Source organism: Eleutherodactylus coqui, chromosome 6 (assembly GCF_035609145.1).
Source record: "Eleutherodactylus coqui strain aEleCoq1 chromosome 6, aEleCoq1.hap1, whole genome shotgun sequence".
NCBI classification, from domain to species: Eukaryota; Metazoa; Chordata; class Amphibia; order Anura; family Eleutherodactylidae; genus Eleutherodactylus; species Eleutherodactylus coqui.
Window position 1 is genome coordinate 202,463,885 of NC_089842.1, and position 23,833 is coordinate 202,487,717.

The 23,833-nt window shown below is 41.7% G+C and overlaps 1 protein-coding gene across 1 annotated transcript; it reads right to left on the reverse strand.

Annotated features, from left to right (window-relative positions):
* Positions 1–1,244: 1,244 nt before the first annotated feature.
* CRIP1 (cysteine rich protein 1) lies at positions 1,245–23,489 on the reverse strand. Its single transcript, XM_066608603.1, has 5 exons — positions 23,372–23,489; positions 5,393–5,487; positions 4,509–4,566; positions 4,383–4,427; positions 1,245–1,515 (listed from the first exon to the last, which is right to left on the reverse strand). The coding sequence occupies exons 1-4, from the start codon at positions 23,409–23,411 to the stop codon at positions 4,387–4,389; spliced, it is 234 nt and encodes a 77-aa protein (XP_066464700.1). The 5' UTR covers positions 23,412–23,489; the 3' UTR covers positions 1,245–1,515; positions 4,383–4,386.
* Between the last annotated feature and the right edge of the window lie 344 nt (positions 23,490–23,833).

A 23,833-nucleotide genomic window follows, 5' to 3' on the forward strand; every position in this document is an offset into this window, starting at 1 on the left:
TCATTGATTTCTGCTGACTGCACCAAATTCTGAGCTCCCATCAGCATAGTGCAATAGAAATGGTTTTTCCACTGTTCAGTAATCCAGTTTTTAGGCTCTTTGGCCCACTGGAGTCTTGTTTTTCGGTTTCTTTTAGACAGGAATGATGCTGGAACTGGTAATCTTCTACTATTGGCCACCCATGCTAAGAAACAATGAGTTATGCATTTGGGCAATTAGAGCATTAGCATTTTATTCATCTGCAAGTTGCTTGACTGTTCGTCAGAACAATTGTTGAATTTCTCCTCTAACCACTTTCTTGAATGAGCTCCTTATTTCTACAGGATTCTCTTTTGTTGCATATTTCTCCTCAATCAAGTATGCAAGTTTTCCGGGAATTAATTTTAGTGCGAATCCACATTTAGATGAGAAAATTCAGCAATCCGAGTGATTTCAAACAAGGCCTGGTCATCCGAGCTAGACTAGCAGGGGTCAGGATTTCAAAAACGTCCAATCTTGTGAGGTTTCATTGTTCAACAATTTAGAGAATATACTGAGAATGGTGTAATCCTAGTCTCCAGCCATTAATTGAAAGCTGTCTACCTATTACTGAGCCTATGGTGACAGCTGTCAACCAGTGGCTAGAGTGGGGTAGGTGGGGTTAGTCTGCAGCTCATGAATATGGAGGCCTACTTCCTGTAGTCCTCTATGTGAATACTGTTATTGATAAAATGTAAGTTTTTGATAACCTATGTCACAGACACATGAGACAGCCATATTTCTGCAATCAGCGAGCCTGTCAGTATGTTATGCTGCCCTCATGATAAAAGTGGTAACAGATTCTCTTTAAAAAGGTTGTTGGGAACAGGTAGATGTACATTATGGCGGGGAGGATGGTGTGTAACATCAGAAGAAGGTGGGGTGCTTGTTTTAGTTTTTCAACTGGACCATATTTCTGACCCTCTGACTTTTTTTAAAGTATTCTATAGGACAGTCTGAGATACCTGGCACATCAGTTTTGATGGCGTTAGTCCTGCAGCGTTTTTCTGTCCAGCTATCGATGTCAGACCAGAACACAAAACACCAAAATGGCATCAGTTGTATCCAGCTCCAGCGAGAATGCAATGGCTGGACAAAACCAATGTAGGTGAACCCAACCTTATTCTTGTGAAAGCCCTTGAAATCCCCAAATACTAGATACACACACAAAACATTATATAACTTGTATTTACAGTATGAGGCCCTTCACACAAGACACATTATCCTTTTTTAAAGTATTTATATTTATTCATGAATAATCACATCCACTTGCATAGTATTTAACTTCTATATCAAAATGCATGCGTTAACTATATGTTTAGTGGTATTAGAGATAGCAAGTTGTTGTCGCTTGATGTGGATGATGGACAAGGTACCAGATCGTTATTACTGACGGAGTCATTTATATGTGAGTATTGGCATATTAATAGGGGGCAGGAACAAACTATTCATTGCAAGTTGGTGGAGAATCTCTTTTTATATTGTGCAAGTTTGGACCTAAGGGAAAAAGGAGATGTCAGTATTAGATTGTGCAATCAAATCTCATCAAAGCATAATACAAGTTATGTTTTAGGTTCAATGACTGTCAATGTATTTTCAAGATTTCTACATGCTGTAGGCAGGGGTGTGACTAGAATAGGCCGGGCTCCACCAGCTCCAAGGCAAGGACACACTTGCCAGGTTGCGTAGACACACAAAACACAAAAATTACAACTAGGCTACGTGTCCTTACCTTTACAGGTTTGTGAAAAATAAAGAAGACCTGTCATGTCCTCATGTCAGTAGGCCAGCTACATTGCTTAGAAGCCGTGGCCCAATGACTTTATCATAGCCTTTCTTTTGTTCGTACTCACCTCCCTTCACCCATACCAGCTCTCCTCACTACTGTCAATCAAATCTGACATCACTCATTGACAGTGAGAAGTGCCTCCCACTTGACACATTCCTGACGCCAGGAACTGAATCTAAGAAGAACCAATCTGGGGGAACAGGGAAGTGCATGAACAAAAGAAAGGCTGCAATAGTTAGCAAGGCCACGGCTGCCAAGCTATTTGGTTAGCTCTGCTGATATAAGAACATACAGGTCCTGTTTAGCGTTTTTTTTAACGCTTTTTTCCGTGCACAGTCAAAAGCATGTGCAACTTATTGTACGCCCTGCCATGCCTTATCGCCTATACAGCGATCACAGGCTATGGCACTACAGGACACCAGTGTCTGGCGTCCTGTTGCCATGGCAACAGGCTGGGCTCTCTGCAATTATATTGCGAGAGCTCGGCAACTTCACAAAGGGAGCGCACTCCCTCTGTGAACCCCTCCCATGCCGCAATCTACATAGATCGCGGCAGGGAAGGGGTTAACAGTGGAGAGCGCATCTCCGATGCACCCCCACTGTTGCAGCGGGAGGTCGGCTATAACTGACAGCCGGCTCCCGCTGTGGGATAGCACGAGATCATAAGTGATCTCGCGCTATCCCCAGGATGTAATTTTACACCCTGTTGCGGGAAGTACCCCGCTGCCAGGACATAAACTTACGCCCTGGAGCGGGAAGGGGTTAAGCACCGATTTGCTAAAAATTTTTAGCACTCATTCATCATTTTTATCTAGACCACAAAATTCAATAAGACCCCATATCCAGACCAGACCCCTAGATAAATTCAGACCCCAGACTATACCCCTTAATGATCAGCTAGCGACCTCAGTCCAGACCCCTTAATTGTTTTAATTAAACTATCTTATTAGCGTTCCCCTAGAGTCCACAGGCCCTATAGCAACAGTTATTGCTGCTATGAAGGTAGTTATGTCACTTCTGTCTAAGAATGGAAACTGTTTCCATTTGTAGGATAATAACAAAAAATACCATGTTTCCCCGAAAATAAGATACTGTCTTATATTAATTTTTGACCCAGAAGAGAAACAGTGTCTTATTTTTAGGGGGTGTCTTAATACTTACCTAGCAGGCACTGTTTAACTCCCTCTCACTGGGCGGAGGCGCTCTCGCAGGCTTCTGTATAGTCCTCAGCACTGAGACAGCATTCTCTTCTGGTAACGGGGATTGAATACCCCTCCTCCAGGAAGAGATTTCTGAAGCACCAGCTCAGCCAATCAGAGCCGGCACTCGATGAACCAATCACAGTCATTCATTGGATAAAATCATTGAATGGCTGTGATTGGTTCATTGAGTGCTGGCTCTGAGTGACTGAGGTGGTATTCCTGAACCAATCCCCGCAATCTCTTGCTGAAGGCGGGATATTCAAAAACCTGTTACCAGGAAGAGAATGCTCTCTCAGCACAGAGGACTACATGAAACACTGCTGGAGCGCCACAGCCCAGCGAGAGGGACCCAAACGGCAACTACTAGATGAGTATTGTTTTTTTTTCATGTAGTGTAGCTAGGGCTCATTTTTGGGGGAGGGCTTATATTTCAAGCTCCCATTCCCCACACTCCTGAAAATCAGGGTAGGTCTTATTTTTCGGGAATCACGGTATTTCCCACGAGTGATGGTTTGTTACAATATATCCATTCTAGATAATTCACTGTCAGTTTCTGGTCACTAAACTGATTGCACTTATACACACAGATACATGGCATCAAGCCCTCAAGGCAGGAAAAACATTGTGCTACTAATGTGTTTGCTGATATCAAAGTTTCCTATCACTGACCCGCAAATCCATCAGAATATGTGCTACTTTAGACTACGGCTACACGGTAGCTTTCGGCAAGGTTGCAGAGCTACCTGCTTTCGCTTCATACTCTGGGTGCTGACAGAGGGCACCTAATTAGCTGATCAGCCAGGTAACCAAGTGAAAGACCTCAGCCGATTAACCATTGATGACCTATCCTGAGGATAGGTTATCAATAGCATTTGCCTGGAAAGCCACTTTAATGGGATTTATTTCTGAGACACAAAAAAATTAAAAGTGGCTTAAAAGGAGCAAAAAAATTAATACTCATCTATCCAAGTGGCTCCCCATGCAGCACTGCAGCTCCAGTGCCGCCACACGGAACCCGGAAGAAGCAGCAGTCACGTGCTGTTCATTAGGCACCTAACTGCTCAGCCCCTCACAGGCTTCATTGGTGAATCTTCTGTGGCCATGAAGTTTGTGAATAGCTGAACGGTCACATGCAGAATGTTCGGTACGTGATCACTCGCCACTTCTTACAGGTTCAGTGTGGTGGGCACTGGCGTTGCAAGGATAGGTGACTATTAAATTTTTGTTCATTTTAAGCCCTTTTAACTTTTTATGTCCCAGAACACCACTTTAAGCTATTTTTTACTATATTCTAATTAGGTCACCAAAAATTTTACATACTTTTTTAATCAGCTCAAACATAATGGAATTCTGGGTTATAGATTGGTACTTACTTCTTCATTTAAAGGTGTGACTTTCTGTTCCTCCACGTCCAAATCCTGAACAAGAAATATATATTTAGTAACCATATACAAGCACATTGGTAAATAATCACAACTATACACTATTAAAATTCTCACCTTTTGGTCCAAACATGGCAGCATAACAAGGCTGGTTGCAATAAGGTTTTCCCTCATGCTGAAAAGATAAAATGTGCAGATTAACGTAATTAATGTAAAGATAAACGTAATGAATCAGTTATCTAATAGAGCATTTTATTTCTTGGAGTAGCTATATCTTTCTGCATATTTTAGGTTGTAGAGATCCTCGACTCATCCAAATACTGGTTGATCTTAAATATTTAAATATAAAAGTTTGCACAAATCCCTCCACTCTGCTATATAGTCTGTATCTGGTATTGCAGTTCAGCTCTATTCAGATGAAAGGAGTATGCTGCAATACTAGGCACAGTTCATGAAAAAAGAGAAGCCCTATTTTTGGAGAAAAAAAAAACAGGCATTATAATTTTTTAAACTATAGCTGCAAATGTGTTAAAATCACAAAAGCAGAGTTACTAACGCGTCCTCACCCCAAGTGATCCAGCGCTGCAGTCCCGCAGTTCACTTGGTCTTTGTTTAGGAACAGCTACCAGTTGAATGCTGTAACCCATCAGAGGCTGCAGTGATCATGTGCTGTTCTCCTGGTATCACCACTCAGATGCTAGGAGCCATGATGCCAGGAGAATGGCAGCGGGCTGCTGCAACCTCTGATTGGCTGCAGCAGCAGGTAGTAGCCATTCCTAAACAAAGACCAGGAGGACTGTGGGCTGCAGTGCTGGGGCGAGGACAGATAGGTACCGCTGCTTTTGTTATTTTAACACAATTGCAGCTATACCTTAAAAAGCATCTAAAAACTGGAGAACTGGAAAACTGTGGGGGGGGGGGGGGGGAATAAATAAATTACCTGAAAGAGCTGAGGAATAAGTTGTCGCTATACAAATAACAAGATAATAATAATACTGTACCTCAGCGTGACTCCCAGGAGTCAGCGTCTTGTTACACTTCTCACATCGTAGGCATGGTCGGTGCCAGTCCTTGTTAAGTGAGCTCACCCTTTCAGCTGCAACAAAGCAGACAAGCATTAGGAATTGATTGCAGACATCAATTGTGTAGACTGCATAACTGCAGAAGACACCACTATCTGTATGTCCAGTGCTATATAGCGATTGAGAAGACTGGCGTCCTTCTGTTATATCATTCACAAACACAAATGCAAGGAAAACACACCATAAAAGTATATGTAAACTTTAGGTACCGTTGACACAAACCGACATTTCAAGCAAAGCGGAGTAATAATATCAATAACCAATATTACTGATTGAAATCTGATCACTGGAGCTCTGCATGTGTCTGCATATGGACTCTTCGGTAGAACAGGCAAGTTTAAATGTATCTTTTCCTTCTAGAGAAGTCTCTGGTTTATCTAAAAATCCCATCTATGTTATAAGGTTGGAAATTGACTTAGAGGTAAGCCTCCTTCCAGTAGGTGGTGCTGCAGAAGCTTTGTATCTGCTACAATTTGCATACAAAATTTCCCAGAGGAGCATTGCATAGCCTATAAGTCTCTTCACACCTACTTGCCTAGTCTCCCTGATGAAGCTATTGCACGCAGTGATACACGTGGGGTTTTATACTTAGCAGCAGTACGCAATGGCTTTACTTTGTTTCCATTAAGTGTTATATTTATGTTCAATCTTTTTTATTGAAGATTTTTTTGTTTCAATAAACAAACAAGTCAGGTCTCGCAGGACCCCATAAAATCAAGAAATATATATAAAAATAAATTACATAAACATAACTGACCGAGCCCAGACTTTGTGCGAGAATAAAATTTCCTTTGCCTAACTTGTCGCATAGTTTGTGTCTAATACATCAAATGAACACCTAAGAATTGAGCATATCAACGCAGGCTTATCTTCATTGATAGATTATATTGCTCTAGGCTCCAAGATGAATGAAGAGAAAAAAAACACACACACACACACATACGAGAAAAGAAAAAAGAAAAAAAACAGGGTTGCTGAGGGGGAAGGGTGGGTGGAGGGGTGGAAGAGGTCAGGTATAACTAAGTGTTATATTTAATTGGCCCACCTAGATGTCACAGCCATTTCACTAGGTGCCTTCTGTTACTTGGATTGTTTTCAGTGCATGTCCCTAAGGGTGGACACCCACTGGCGTTTTTTTCTATCTTGCGCTGCGATAGCAAGTGAAAACACCCGCCTCGCAGCGCAAGAAAAATGCTGGAAAATCACTTGAACATCGCCAGTGTTGTCAAATGGGCCAGCGGCAGCAGCGCTAGCCCCATTGAAAACATAGGGAGAATACCACGGACTTCTGCCCAGCTGTAGAAGAAGTGCAGTATGCTATCCCATTGCTTTAAATTGGATCGGCACTGCTGCCGATACCATTGAAAGCAGTGGTTTCTGGCAAGCCCCGCAGTATGATTTTCGGGGAAGGGCTTAAAATATAAGCCCTTCCCTGAAAAATCTTCATTAACTGGTTAAAAAAAGAAAAAAAAATTAACTCACCTCTCCGCCGCTCAGACGCATCCTCCGGCTGGCTCCCCAACACTGCTGTCCAGCACTTTCAGCAGGCAGGGATTTAAAAATCCCCGCCTCTTGAAAGGACTGTGCTGATTGGCTGAGCTCTCATGAATAGCTAAGCACTAGCTGTAATTGGCTGAGCGCTCAGCCAATCAGCACAGTCCTTTCAGGAGGCGGGGATTTTTAAATCCCTGCCTGCTGAAAGTCCTGGACAGCAGTGCCAGGGAGCCAGCCGGAGGACACGTCTGAGTGGTGGAGAGGTGAGGTAATTTTTTTTTCTTTTTTTAAATTGAAAACACTGGCGATGTTCCAGTGATTTTCCAGCGTTTTTCTTGCGCTGCGAGTGTTTTCACTTAGGCCTCGTTCATATGTACAACAAAATCTTGCGATTTTGTCGCATTGCTACAATGCTACAAATCGCATGGATGTGAAGCCCATGCTTTCCTAGGGGTTACTTCACAGCTGCAACACAAAAACTCAGCGGGTCGGGCGATATGCACGATACTGGTGAGGTTTTGTAGCCTATATTTCCCTATGGAGCCTTCCTCTCTGTTGCATCGCATCGCACAAAAATGCAATTTTTGTGTGGTGCGATGCAACTTTGACAGTACGAAATCCTTCTGTCAGAGCCATAACCTAAGCCCTAACTGCAGAAAAAAAATACACACACACCACCTAAGAAGCGCTGTCAGCCCAGCCGCGTCTTCTTCCCGGTCCCCGACACTTGTCTTTTTCTCTTCTGGCCTGCCTCCTGGTAGCATTGCCTCTGATTGGCTGACGCTTAGCCAATCACAGCCTTTCATCGAGTGCTGGCTCTGACTGGTAAAGCGTCAGCCAATCACAGCCAGTGCTTCCAGGAGGCAGGGCTTTTTCAATCCCCGCCCAGAACAGAAGAGGATAATCAGTGCCGGGGAGTCGGGAAGAAGCTGCAGCAGACCCACGGACAGCGCGTCTAGGTGATGTATACTTTTTTTTTCTTTTTTTCCTTCAGCTACGGCTGATTTTCAGGGTAGGGCTTATATTTCAAGACCCCCCACCCCCTTCCCAAAAATCCTTGCATGTGGTGCTGCGAGAAATCACAGCGATTAGGCATGGACCAGTGATACGACATCGCTGAGATTTTCTTGCAGCGATGCCGTGTTGCCCGTGTGAACGAGGCCTTACTGGTATGTACTTTGTGTTGAATTGTACTTGATACATTGTTGGTATTGTTCAATACAAAACTATCACTCTTAGGCCTCCTTCCCACGAGCGTGACGGGCTCCGCCGCGTAATATTACGCAGTGAAGCCCGTCACGGCGCCCCCCAGAGCCCCTATACTTACCTGCGGGAGATAGCGTGAAGCCGCTTCCCCGCCCACCGCCGTCGCGTCGTGTGACACGCCCACCGCGTCACGTGACGCGGCCGGCAGTGTCACGTGACGCGTCGGCCGTGTCAAATGACGCTGCGGCGGTAGGTGGGGAAGCGTTTTTTCACGCTAGCTCCCGCTGGTTACAGCGGGAGATAGCGTGAACGGACGGCTTCCATTGACTGCAATGGAAGCCGTCAGCGCGTACAGCCCGTCCTCACCCGCAGCAAATAGAGCATGCTGCGGGTGAGGACGGGAGAAATCGCGGTGCGTAATTCCGCGATGGAATTACGCATCGTGAGCATTGTGCTATTAGGTTCAATAGAACCTAATAGCAGCGGGCAACGCGGCGGATTTTCGCCGCGAATTACGCGGCGTAAATCCGTTCGTGGGAAGGAGGCCTTAGGCCTAATGCCCACAGCCGTGAGGGGCTCCGCAAGCGGAATACCGTAGAAGAGTCCATCATGTCCCCCCCCCCCCCCAAGACCCCATACTTACCTCTGGATCTGCTGCGAAGCTCCCGCGTGACACTGCCAGTGCGCATTTCCAGTACAGCGCATGACGCGCCGGTGGCGTCACATGACGCGGCCTGGCGCGGTGGACAGGGTGCATATTTGCGCTATACTTCCGCTGTGCTACAGTGGAAGTATAGTGTGACGGGCGGCTTTCATTGACTACAATGGAAGTCGTCCACGTGTAAGCCGCGGGTAATTCCGCAGTGTGTACATTGAGCTATTAGGTTCAATAGAACCTAACAGCTGCGGTGAAACGCTATGCATTTCCGCCGCGTTTCACCTTAAGGGGCTTATGTTTAATTTACCCAACATGAAATTGCTGCCTTGTTCATAAAATACCTTTCTACTGCTTACACCTCATTTTTGTATTGGCTGCTATGTATTCCTATTGGAGAAACTTGGCAGCAAAAGAAAATGTTTCAATTTGACAAAGACCATAAGGATCGAAACGTCGCTGTAGGTTTTTTGCACCTACATATGCTGCCAAGTTTCTTAATTATCTGGATCACTTCAGGGGATTACGGTTCAGGTTCGCTTTTGCTACTGCATTTTTTCATTCAGCCCTTCCCAGACTGGAATATTTGATGATGCTACTAGTACAATTTTGTCTTTTGGTATGTATTCCTATTGGCTTATCTTGGGGCTCATGCCCACGGCCGGGTCAGATTCCGACTGTGAAATCTTGCAGTGGAATCAGACCCCGGCGCGCAACCGAGACCCCATACTCACCTCTACAGATTTGCTGCGAGCGTCTCGTCCAGCGAGCCGAGGTGCATGCACACGCCGGCGCTGGGCTGTGACGTGGATTCTCACTGCGTGGAATACTGCGGGACAGACTGCTTCCATTGACTGCAATAGAAGCCGTCCGTGCAATACGTCCCCGCAAGCGGAAAATCGCAGTTGATTTTTGCTCGTGGGCAGGGGGGAATCTTTTACCATTGCATGTCTATGGAAGGTCGTTGCTGCGAAATTCACGGCAGGTGTCTGACCGTGAATTCCACAGCAATAATCTGTCTGTGGACATTAGCCCTTAGTTATGCCTCCCTTCCTTTGTTGGATTGTAGTAATTTTAATAGTGTTGTCCTAAATAAAGTTTACACTTTTCACGCTGTATTACTTTCTTGCAATTTCCATTGTTATTTTGAAACAAGAGTTGCACCTTCTATTGAATGCTGCCCGTTTTCTTTCTTTCTCACATATATGCCTAGTCTCAACACATAACAGCAGAGAAAAAAGTCTGATGTCTCTGCAGGATTCATCAAAGTCCTTTCCTAATGCGAAACGTATTTCAGGCATAGTCAAGGTTTATCATGGTGTATTATTTATATCTGATAGACTAGTCCTCAGTTTGGTTGGGTTTGCATGATCGGCTTTACTCCCCCAGTAGATGGCTGTCTAAATAATTTCCTTTTAGATGTATATTAGAAGAATGAAAATAAGAATAAATTTCCCATTCTAGCACAGTCTACTAATAATAAGAGTGCAATCACATTTTGGAATTTCCATTCCAATCTATCTTTCAACAACAGATAGAAAAACGTGGCCCATGGGCTACATGAGCCCTCAAGCATAAAAATGGTTGCTGGTCTGTTGTACATCTCCAGTCAACAGGGAGATAAGCGGCTAACCAATGAAAGCAACATAGGGGACAAATGACTGCAATAACAATCGTTTGCCCCCCCCCCCCCCCCATACAGCAGATCACCTTCCAATATAAATATAATGAACAAGCCGATGATCTACCCATGTAAATGACCAGTATAATGGTGATCAATTCAGTTTAGCGGAAGTCTAGAATTGAGCCATCACCATCCTTGGCAGGGCAGAGGCCACTCACACCTGTGGTGGAAGTAGAACGACACCCAAATGTCTATTATTGAGAGAATTACTGTATTGCTAGTGTTTTACAACACAGAACATTGTACTTCAGTTTAGACTTCAGCTATACTTCTCCTTATCCCCACTTCTATAATTGAGTTATCTGAAGAATTTTGCATGGCTTTGATAAGTTTTTGTGGTTTACTGTATGCTAAACATCATCTGTCAGACGTGTTCTGTGAGTATATAAGAGGCTGTGGAGTTTATCTTGACATTCCTGCAACTTCATGCTGAGCAGCCATATTACTGCTGGTCACATAAAGGGCTGATGCTACTGCTAGAAGATAATGTGATGGCTATCTTCTAAATTTTCGAGGGCAGTACAACCTACAGTACAACTGCATCTTATATTAACAATTTGCTAACATGCTTAATCATTTTTTATTGATTTTCAGCAAATACAAATGTGTACAAATTAACAGGTAGGTCACACAGGACCCTTAGGGTGGACACCCGGCAGCATGATTTTCGGGGAAGGGCTTGAAATATAAGCCCTTCCCTGAAAATTATCCCTAGCTGGTTAGAAAAACAAAAAAAATCTTTACTCACCTCTCCGCTGCTCAGACACGTCTTCCGGCTGGCTCCCCTGCACTGCTGTTCAGCACTTTTGCTGATTGGCTGAGCGCTCAGCCAATTACAGACAGCGTTTAGCTATTCATTGACGGTCCCTGTGGGAATGAAGGAAACTCCTGCCACAGCTGTCACAGAGATATTCTCCCTATGTTTTCAATGCGTCTAGTGTTGCTGCCGCTGGCCCCATTGAAAACATTGGCGATATCGGAGCGTTTTTGTTGCGCTGTAAGGCATTATTGAGAAAGTTGGATCCATCGCCATCCTTAACTCTTTCTGACAATCACAGAGTATTGAGCTATTTAATGTAAAGACGAAGCAATTACCTACATACCCTAGTGGAAGCCAACAATGAGGTAGCCAGCTTCCTGGTACTATCCAAAAAAAATAAAAAATCTACCGAAGAGGAAAAGTGAAAAACGAAGAAGAGAAGGGTTGGGGGGAAAGAAGAGGAAAAAAAAACCGGACAGGGGGAATAATGAACATATATATAGGTAGAGTGGAAGGGGGTGGGGAGTGTGCGACAGGGAATTCAAGATAGAAACCCCTGTCTTCTAGTAATGGATGCTGATTGACCCTGAGTCTTATATGAGTTTTAAGAAAATAGGTTGTGGAACTCCGGTGATGATTCAAAGTCAATCCATGGTTGGCACACGGACAAAAATGTATCAGTTTCTCTGGAGTTTTCTGTGCACAGTTCCTCCATATGGCATATGTAGGACAATTCCTGCTGCCATTCTGACATCAAGGGAACAACTGTGTTTTGCCAATAGCGCGGAATGACCGTCCTAGCTGCGGCCAGGAAAAAGCTAAGTAGGCCCTTCTTCTGTACACTAATTGATTCAGGCAATATGGAAAGAAGGCTACTTGGGGGGTATTGTCTATCCTTTTCTGGCTAATTCGGTTTTATGTAAGAGAATACCTTGCCCCAAAAGTGCCGCAGCAGGTCACAACTCCACCAGATATGCGTCATAGTGCTCCTATTAGTTCCACAGCACCAACATACCTCAGGCACAGAAGGGAAAATGGCATGTAGGCGAGTTGGGTATCTATACCACCTAGACAATGTTTTGTACTTTTTTTCTTGCGCGGCACAAGCCATGGATAGTTTGTGTGTAAACATAAACTTCTGCCACTCATTTTGTGAGATTGTGTAGCCCAGCTCCCGCTCCTAAGCCTGTATAAAATTGGGATCTGCCGTGAATTAGGCCGTATATCAGGCCTACTGTATGTGTCAGAGGGGACTCTTGGGTAAATAAAGTCTCAAAGGTTGTGGGGGAGAATTTAAAAGCATTTCTGTCACCTTGAGTATTAAGGAAAAAACATAGTTGGTAGAATTCCAGACAGGAAAAATTGCATTAGCTGAATCTATTTTTTAGTTCCTGGAATAAATGTATTGAAGAACCATTAAGGATGTGGTGGACTCTTGGATCCTCTCTTGCCTCCCATCCCATAAAGTGTTCCCAGGTCCCGCCCTGTGGGAAGGCTGGGTTGGAAAATAGAGGTACAAGGGGGCTGTCTACTCTCGATAAGCTCTGTTTCTGCATTTTGTATCCCATAACTTCAATGTCCCTTTTAAAAGAAAGTTTGGGGACAGGATCTGTGCCCTATCCCATGGTCAGATCCAGGGGAATATGCTAACTAAAACCAACATTAGTCATTGTTAATGTTCCTTAGTGACAAAGGTGGAAATAGAACAACACCTCTGAGATGTATGACTAAGTCATTTCTGACATTCTGGTTGCTAAGAATACATTGCTGAAAAACCGCAGTTGCTTTCAGTAGTTACAACACTGCAGGTTCTTAAAGTGGTGGAAACGTGTTCAAGATTAGGCAGCTACTTCAAAAGAAATTCTGTGAACAAGCCCTAATTATGCACAACAAAGTTATTGCAACTTTACAACAAACTTTCAGCATTAATTTTTCACACTTTTTAAGATTTCTACTTGTTGCCTATGAAATGGAACATTATTTCTTACAGCTGGAGGATGATAATCTGTCCTGCTCCTGTGATGCAACAACTCTGATAAAATATCCCCCAATGCAAAGGATAGGGGATAACTTGCTAATTGGTGGGCTCCAACTGCTGGGACCACTACCGATCCTTCGATTTCAGCCCCAGCATGACCTGAAGTTTTGGCAGTAAAGACTGCGCATATCCCTCCCCTCTGGTCACTTTATTGGGACTACTGAACACAGCTGAGTGCTTGAACTTGGCCATCTTCAGCAGTGCAACTGAAGTAAATGAAATTGAGGTGTGTTGTGATCTTTGCAGCCAGAAGTTTGGAACACTCCAGAGCTGAAATCTTGGGATTGTTGAGGGTCTTACCAGAATGGCACAACCCCTTTAAGTACCTAATTTTTGCAAAATGTTTCAGGTGAACAAAGCTTCTTTAACACTGCAGTCCTCTCACTGTAAACAGCTCCTTGGGAGATCTGAGTTCCCTCATGATCAGCTTAGAAGCTAGAGCAGGAAGACCAGCAACATAGGAAAGAATAGTGCAAGTCAGACAACTCCATGAGACAGACAAGTGAAGGTCAAGTGCCACCATGTTAGACTGTAAACATTAGATCAAGATGGGCATCTACTAGTGAGAATAAGAAGGTTCATAATGAACCACTGTGCTATTTGTTTTATTTATTTTGGCCAATAAAACTACTTTTATCAAGGTGTTAACAATCCTCCTTAGATCAACAGAGCAATTTAGTACAAATATTAATGAAAGTAATGCAAATACAAGAGGTTTCAGTGCAAATATCTCATGAAATGATAACAAAAGAGCCCTGCACAGCATAAAGGGGTGATGCTCTTCATGCATGAATTCAGTCAATAGGCAGAAATTCCTCTTGATACAAAGTATCCGGAAACATTGTTTTTCAAGGCACTACTGTTTAAAAACAGGATACTATTGATGGCTATTGTTAGGCAGCTGATGTTTACAGTTTCTTCTTTGCCAGCTTTACAAGCCTTGCGTTACGGGACATACTGTGCCCTGTTACCATGCTAAAAATAATCAAACAATCTCAACGGTATCCTTCCATGAAGATGGAAAGAAGGACTGGGTTATGGATAGCTTTAATGTTTACTTGATAAGTTCTTACACTGAGCAACAAGAAATCTTAAATGTGTGCGCTGACTTTTCATGATGGCTGAAACCCATCCACTAAAAATGCTAAAAATATAATACAAAGATATGAAAAAATAAAAACACCTCTTAAACTGCAACCCTCAGTTCTTATTGCCTGCTAAACAGGATACACCTAGTTTCCTAAAACACAACACTTACATTAATTCATCAAGGACATTAGAAACAAAATATTGACAGTGAGGGTCATGAAGTGGACAAGGTTGCCCCAGGAGGTGGTGAGTTCTCCTTCAATGGAAATCTTCAAACAGAGGCTGGACAGACATCTGTCTAGGATGATTTAGTGATCCTGCATTGAGCAGGCGGTTGGACCCAGGGGCGTAACTATAGGGAGTGCAGGAGATGTGGTTGCACTCGGGCCCAAGAGCCTTAGGGGTCTCATAAGGTCTCTCTTCACCATATAACAAGCCCAATACTATGAATAAAGCATTATACTTGGGGCCCCTGCTACAGATTTTGCATTGGGGCCCAGAAGCTTTAAGTTACACCTCTGGTTGGACCCGATGACCCTGGAGGTCCCTTCTGACTCTACCATTCTATGATTCTTAAAGAAGACACTATCCTGTCATATTGACAAAGGAAGTTATAAGTTAACTAACTTTTTGAGATAGAAGGTATAGAATCATGGAGATGGTAAATGTTGTGCTGACGGGGGCCACAGTGGCTGGTACTGGCAACATTATGCCAGTCCCCATTTTCGCATTGATTTCAACTGTTTATGTAGGTGCAAGCACTATTTAGTTGGTGAGGCCTCAGAAGAAAAAGGTTGAGAAGCCTTGCTTTAGATAGCATTTAGTCACAAAGAGTCAAGAAGGGTATAGTTTCTCCTTAGAGAACACATAAAAGGTGTGAAGACACTTAAAGACCATGCATACTCCTCTGGGAAACTGTAATATGCAAAAGAGAGATGGTTCAATGCCTCTACAGTGCCATCTATTAGAAGGTAATATTCCTGCAAGTCCAAGTCTGACCTTTTCACAGGCCTTGTAACAATGACTGGGAAGATAAGACAAAGTAAGAGACCTCTTCAGAAGGAAAAGATAACTATGCACAAAACAAACTGTTTTGGGGATTTTGCTCTCCATCAGTATAAAGGCTGACATTAATTTTAAGGAATGTTGCCTTCTGATAGGTGGCGCTGTAGAGGCATTGTTCCATCTGCCTTTTGCATGGTCATAAAGAAAGGACAGATTCCAAGCTTCAAAGGGCTAAGTAAGACAGAAGATGCTGAGACTAGTTTTGAACTTTGGACAGTGAACAATGTTAATGGCTTTATTAAAACTACATTTTTCATTCACTTGATAACTTATCTGCATGTGTTTAGTCAGGATGGTTACACCAAGGGCATAGCTATGAAAAAAATTTCCATAGCAGGATACAAAAGCTTAGAGCTGTTGTGATATCAGGGTATAAGGACATAATTTTGGGGGTTGATCTTTCACTTGGGACTTCTCCTCTATGAGCCAGAGATGAGAGCCGCTACCTAGCAACAACTCTCTGGTGGACTCTAGCAGTCCATGTACTGTTTGGCGGCCATTTATTTAAATGGTCACCATATTATACTAAATTTCTAGCTGGTCAGCATAAGAAAACCCCATCTGATTTTCCAAAGTGTCTCAGGCAGCTTCCACATTAGAGAGGTTGTCTGTGATAGACTTTAACAAAGTCATAGTTTTGTTACCAATAGTTGTCTACTTAAAGCTAAATGATCTAATATACATAACAAGGACGTTACTGTAGTGGACTGGTTCTAGACAATCACTTTACAGTAATTTCCAGATTGCATAATACAGGATAATAGTGCTGCTATTGTGTACATATACAGATATTCTGACCGTTCTTTGCTACTTCCAGTTACAAAAAGCTTAAAAAGGGGAAGTAGTCTTTAAAAATTGAACTTATTAAGAAGTGTGACTTAAAAGCAAATTGTATTCACTGTGGAGGCAGTGCTCACTCCTCATAGTTAACCAGTGAATTTAATATAATCAATTAAAGGGGTAGTACTACACCAATAACTAAACATTGAATCCCCTAGTGATGGCACCATTAACAGCTTTGTAAAACTCTTACTATTAAAAATGTGTCCAGTTCCGGAGATCGGCAGTGCGGTCATTGCCCCTGCTGTCAAAACAGCTGAACTTTTATGGATATCCATGAACTTTTGCGTCTTGATTATGTATGTGTGCGTCAGTGGTTACATCACTGGCAGTGAACTGCACAGGTGCCATTGTTTTTCCCAGGGGCTTGAAAATTCTCCACCAGTGATATAGCAGCTGATGTCTTTAGCTATTTTGATAGCATGGACATGTGACCACAGTGTCGTTCTTTGAAAGGGAACATGATTTTACTAGTAAGTGTATTACAAAGTTGTTAAATGAGCCACTCCGGCGAAAACACATTTTTCCATCCCTCACCTGATTGCCTGACAGCTGGAGCTCTCCTCTGTGTATTCCAGTTACTTCCAGTTACTTCGCGATTTTGCGCGATCGCGATTTTAACATTACAAGTCCCATAGACCCCTGCAGAAAAAAAAATGCTGCGAATTTCGCAGGGGAAAAAAACGCTAGTGGGTAGGCACCCTTATGTGGCACAGAATCAAATGCTTTGGAAGGCATAAGAAATAGGCATAAGAAATATGTAGGACGCCATGTTGGGCGGATCTTAGGAGTGCTCCTGTTCAAGGGGGACAGAAGGTATTGTACAGGACACCATTTAACATAAGGCTGGTTGTAATTCAGTGAAACGTGATCTATAGCAGAACTTTATTTGTCAAGGTTAAACAAATGAATAGACAGCAGTTAAGATGAATTCGTTTCATCTGTTCTTGCTATAAGTCCAGAATCCTAACAGCTGTCATATAGGCTGTTCTGTACTGCAACATATCACTCGACTCTTGAAAAACACCATGTTTTCAGGATTAAGAGATCACTGACATGTTACCCAGGGGTAAAAACGCACTCTATAATTTAATGTACGATTTGTAATTTAGCCTATATATAGCATTGCGTAAATCCTGCCAAGATGTTTCCCTGAGCTTTCTTGGGCCTGCAGAACAAACAGGATGACAGTTCTGTATTACCGGCTATTGTATCAGAATCTAACGCAATTACTGATGGGAATTAACTCGTGTTAATGTCATCTGGCAAAACTTATATTTGCCAGAATAAAATGATCTTCGTGTATTATGAGGCCAAAGGTAAGTAAAACAGTAATAATTAGGGACAAAGATTTGGAAATAGTGCAGTTTTGATGCAGGTCTTTTTTGTTTAGCCAAGCCCAGGACTTGATCTAAAACAGAGAGGGATGAGAGTTCATTCACATTTTAGATCTGTATTATGTACATATATTTTATTTATTTATTCAGACGTGCATATTTTATGCTCGTAAAAGAAAAACACAAAAACCGCAGCATATCCCATTTTGGTCCATGTAAAATGTGATTGTTCTCAGTAAAAAAACAAAGTAACATTGTTGATATGATAGCTTTTAATGTCTAACTAAAGGTGATATTACAGCAAACCTTCAAATCTACATAGAATTCTTCATCTGACAATAATAGGATTTTTCTGAAGTTTTATATATATATATATATATATATATATATATATATATATATACACACACACACACACACACACATGTGCAAGCTGGACACTCAGGAAGGCAGAAAGAAAGAAAACTGATGCTTTCAGACTATGGTGCTAGAGAAGAATACTGCATATACCATGGACAGCAATGGTCACCAACAGGATGGTCCTAGAGCGTAACAAATCAAAAATATCGCTAGAGGGCAAAATTACCAAATAGCAGCTCTCATACTTTGGATATATCATGCGAGCCAATTCTCTGGGAAGAACATTGATGCTCAGCACAGTTATTGGGTAACATAGAGGACACCAAAGAAAACGCTGGCTGGACGCAATCAGGGCAGATAAAAACCTGCACATGGAAGAGCTGAAAGAAGCAGTCGAGAAAGCATGGAGAACGATGATCCATAAAGGGACCGAAAGTCAGCCTCGATTAAATGGATAATTATCATCATTATATGTATATATACACACATACATATACATGAATACTGACTGACTATTGGCAAACAACTATTTTTGAAGGGGAAGACCAAGGAATAGTTGTCTATGTAATGTATGTAGAACCTAAGGCTGGCCATATACTTTAGATAGCTACCAGGTGAATGCTTAATTGGCTGACAGCTATCTCATCCAACACTCCTATAAACAAATACACTCGACTCGACTGAGCATGCATGTGTTCTGAATGTTGGGAGGGAATAAGCCATTGTCAGACTTCCAACAGCTTATATACCAGAGAACAAAAGGATCAGGAAGTTAAAAATCCAACTGCCTGAGCCTGATACCTGCCGCCAGGGGGAGAATCGGTAGGCCCCACATACACATCAGATGATTGACGACTTCAGCCAATATAGCTTAAACGGGCTTTTAGTAGCTACCGTGTTTCCCAGAAAATAAGACATCCCCTAAAAATAAGACCTAGTAGAGGTTTTGCTGGAGTGCTAAATATAAGTCCCTCCCCCTGAAAGTAAGACCTAGCTCTGTCCCTGTTGTGTGAGTCTGCTGTAATGAGCTCCCCCTGGTGGCTAAAAGCTGCACTGCTGTAGAAGTGGTCCAGGAACTGCTGTGGGTGATCGTTACAGTCTCCAGACAGTGTGTGAGAGCCAGGTACTTTACCGCCCTTATTTTTTGTGGCCCTGTGTGAGTCAGGCAACCAGTGTGTCACTTTGATTCTTTAGGGGGTGATTGTTACAGTCTCTAGACAGTCTGTACATGGAAATAATGGTAGTAACAACACACTCTTGATAGGATTTACAGTTTGCCTGGTTATGCTCGTTTGTGATAACAACTACTGTACAGTATATAATAAATATGCATTTTTTTGTTCAACAATAAATGTGAATTATTCTTCATGGAAAAATAAGGCATCCCCTGAAAATAAGACCTAGTGCATCTTTGGGAGTAAAAATTAATATAAGGCACTGTCTTATTTTTGGGGAAACGGTATGTGCACTGGACTATAAAGGGGGTCTCAAGTAGGACTTAAAGATAGAAAGAAAAGCTGCTGTGTGAAAGTGGCCGAAACAGATGTTAATAAAAATGCATTTCAAGGTTCTATAAGACTAAATAATATGCTTTGCTTGTCTTCAGAACATGCAGTTATTTGCTCATGGTTAGAATGGCATAGAGGGCGGCAGCAGAAGTCCCCTTGGGATGGGATGTCTCCATTATAATTATCTCTCATATGTAAATGGAAATGTGTGGTCAAAAGGCAATGCTCTTATGGTATTATTTTGTCTTCTGCACAGTAAAACAACAAGGATAAGGTTTATACTATATTGCAAAGAGAATTCTATAATAGGATTTTCAAACGTCCGAGGTCAAATAAGTCTGGGAAAAAAGCATCAGATGGAGAAACCTCATAACAGCATGCGGGTACCGCAATCACTTGTATGGAGCAGGCATAGCTTTTAGAAACAAGATGTTAATTTTTGTACCAACATCAGATAAACACATCCTGAAACGTAAGTTGCCATGTCCCCTACAAAATACTACAAGGACCTCACATTACTCAAATTCTCCTGATGAAGCTAATATAGGCCAATTGTACTTCTCTGTAGAATGATCCAGCAAGCTGCTAAAGTTAATTGCCTGGATTTTAAATGATTTTGTAAACTCTTGATTGAGCTGAAGGTCGATCAAATAACATATTCCACATGTTTCATAACCTTGGCTGATGCTAATGCAAGAACGGCCAAGGAGGCTGCAGTTGACGAGGAGCAACTCATGAACATCAAAGATGATTGTGTTCTTCATTCAAGATAAATAATAAAAAATAAACTGCCTGCTGTTCATTTATGTGACTGACCCATTAACCGGTCAAGAATTTAAAAACCAAATCCATACACGAAGAGAGACCTTCAGGTCTGCATAAGAGTTTGATGCTACTTTAGGCAGCTGCTTAAAAGAACACTATCATTGCATAAAATATGTATTGGGGTCAATATTCAGGATTTTACATAAATTGAATTATCTATGGATTCACTAGCATATCTTCTATGTTATACAGGGTGTGGTTGGGTGACAGGTGTGGTGTTCAAGGGAAAAAAATCATCTTACATCACTGAGCCGCACAGAATTTGGCGCCTAGGCTTTGTAAGGAAGTTATTTAGCGCAATTTGAAATGGGGCGTGGCAAAATACAACTACCCACTGAGTGGTACAACTGCCAAGGCAACAGTACGATGGCCAGTCATATTCTTATTAGCAGTACCCGTATACTCATTAGGCTTTGGATGTTGGCCTCAGCAACTGTATTGCCCATTGTTCAGTTCTCTCACTGCACACCCAACGTCAGTTTGGACAGAAGAGTGTGCCTTTAAGTCAAACATAAAGGCTAGAGAATCACGTTAGTTAATTTGGGTAATTACTGCAATCCAAGTCATTGACAAAATACATCTCCGGATCTAGTGGTTCAGATGGGGCAACAATCAGGCCAAATGAAGGTATTATCTCTAATATTAGAACTGTTAGTACATGATTCCGTGTTTGTCTTATTGGAATTCCCTACCTTCTTAACATGATGTCCACTAGGACTCCACAGCAAATATACGGTTTTAACTCAAATCGACATTAACATAGCCATATGTATTTGCTCTTTCTTGAACAACTGGGTGCAAATACTCAAGCCATCATGACAAATTACAGAAAAGGAGAAAAATAGTGTCTAATACCCTTATGTGCCTCTCCTCAACCATATTTAAATTAATTCCTACTACAATTTCTGTTCATTAATGAGGTGGAATTTTCCAAAGTCCCAGCCAATCTATGTCCAAACATCCTCTGCTCTCTGCTCATTTTCTTTGTGTCATACAACTATGCACACAGCTCTAACAGGGTGCGGTGCAGAAACGTCCTTTGAACTTGTGAAACTTTTCTTTGAAATGATTAGTTAACCAGCAACCTTTCCTGCACAAATATATCCGGAAGGCACAGGTACAATAATCTGAAGAAACCACAACAAATGCTTATTGTCAAGTAAAACTTTTCCATAAAAATTGTAGCTGCCTCGAAAATAAGAGGAATAGGATTTTTTATAGTGTACTACCAGACTACAAGTAGAGTTTGGGGATATAAATACAGATACAGGGGAGCTGAGTTTGTCGAATGTGACAAATGACAGATATAGCCCTATCACAACTCACATACCCTGTTTCCCTGAAAATAAGACATGCCCTGAAAATAAGACATAGCATGATTTTCCAGAATTTTTGAGGATGCAAAATGATTTTTCAGGCTTTTTGAGGATGCTTGAAATATAAGCCCTACTCCAAAATTAAGCCCTGCTAACAGTTAATTAAAAAAGTCAATTTAAATAGTGTCGAGGCAGCTATACATGTAAAAAAGTTAAACCTTTTTGAACAAAAATGAATATAAGACACTGTCTTATTTTCGGGGAAACACGGTAGTATCATATCTAGTACTACAGTGTTGATATACAAGTCTCAGCCATAGCGCATATACAGCATAGTAGTATCAATTGTGGTATATATATATATATATATATATATATATATATATATATATACAGACATACTATATAGTATTTAGTACATGTGTAATAATACCATCTGTGGTCTGTCACAGGATGTACACACTCTGAGAATTCATTTTTTTCACCATTTACGGTGACCATGCAGGCAACAGAAATCAGGACTTGGCAGTCTTGTTTACTGGATCATGAGGGTCCCACTAATTTGACTTTTATGGCACATCTAGTTGATTTGTCATCACAGTCAAATATGCCTTCAAATAATAATTTTAGCTCTGCTACAAGTCTGTAGTTTTAAATCCTAATGTGCGGTTGATATATTAACATAGGTGACAGTTGTACATTCAAACATTACCCTGCATTAATTTCACTTTCCACCCCGGTACATAGAAGCTGCAGGGACATATATGGAGTTGTAAAAGGATATAATATGTGCTTGGTGAGAAGCCTTAACATCCTGTGTTTGCAAACACTTTCATAATCTCTATGCATTCATACAAGAACAAGAGGCAGAAACGGATAAGTGATACTAGTAGTTACTACACAGTTTTAACAGAAAACTCAGGGAGCATCATTTACTAATATGGTAGCTCCAGAGAAATGCAGCATTGCTTAAAATTAGGCATCATATGGTCTTCCAAAATACTGCACATCTAGTCTGTCATTAGTGGGCACTGTGGACAAAAAGCTGCAAAAATTTTAAAAGGGTTGCCTAAGGTTAGAAAAAAAAATGCTGTTTTTTGCAGAAACAGCGCCTCTCTGGTCTATGGGCTGTGTCTGGTATTGCAGCTCTGATTCATTCACTTGATTGGAGCTATGCTGTAATACCAGGCATATTCAACAGATAAGTGTGACACTTTTTCTCGGAGAAGAAAAAAAACCAAAAACTTTTTCCTGACTCTTTAATACACACTGTGAATATACGTTACACTAGAATCAGAGAGAAAGTTTTCTAACTTCTAAAACTCTTCATAGTAACATATTTGCAGTTCGTTACACTTTCTGGTTTTTTTTCTTAGTTTTTTTTTTACATAATCGACTATGGTGGTTACATTGATGTGTACAATGCAGTACTACTAAGCTATATACAGTACATTATGCAAGCGCCATAATGATATCCTCTCACAGCTAGAAGTGTATAGCACATTGTGCGGTGTCACTACTCATTTCCTTTTCAATAAAGCACCTCAACTTGACATTTACTGGTTATCTACAGGAAGCTCCTACCCCACCTTCCTACAGTTACTGAAGACATAAATCTTAGGTGTTGTGAACATCATAAGGAACATTACTTTCAGTCCCCAATTTAGGGAAAGTGAAGACTAAGGATATAATCCCAGAGGCTATGGTTGTGCCATACTCACCAAAATACACTTCTTTGTCACACTTAGGGCACTTAGGCATGTTGAAGCTGATGCTGTGGCCAAATGAAGAATGACTGCACAGCAGCTCAGCCCATGCTTTAACTTAACATTGGGAGGGACTCAAATGGGAGTGTAAGCTACTTTGCACACGGCATTTAGTAGTGAGGTTAACTCTTAGAGGTTGCACGATAAGATCAGATACATCACGGATGTTGCTCTTCACATTAGAGACTACTACAGAAATACTTGCACACAGTCTTCTGTCTTTACATACTGTATCAGAACTGTTTCACAGTATAGAAAACTGATACATGATAATGATATATGTATTTAATGAAATCTCATTTATCTACCCTCTGTTAAACTAAAAAAAAATTTGATAATCCGGGACAGGATTTCAGTGCAGAACTACAATGTAAGATTAGAGCTACTCAACAGTAACTTGCAGTTACATTGTGGAGC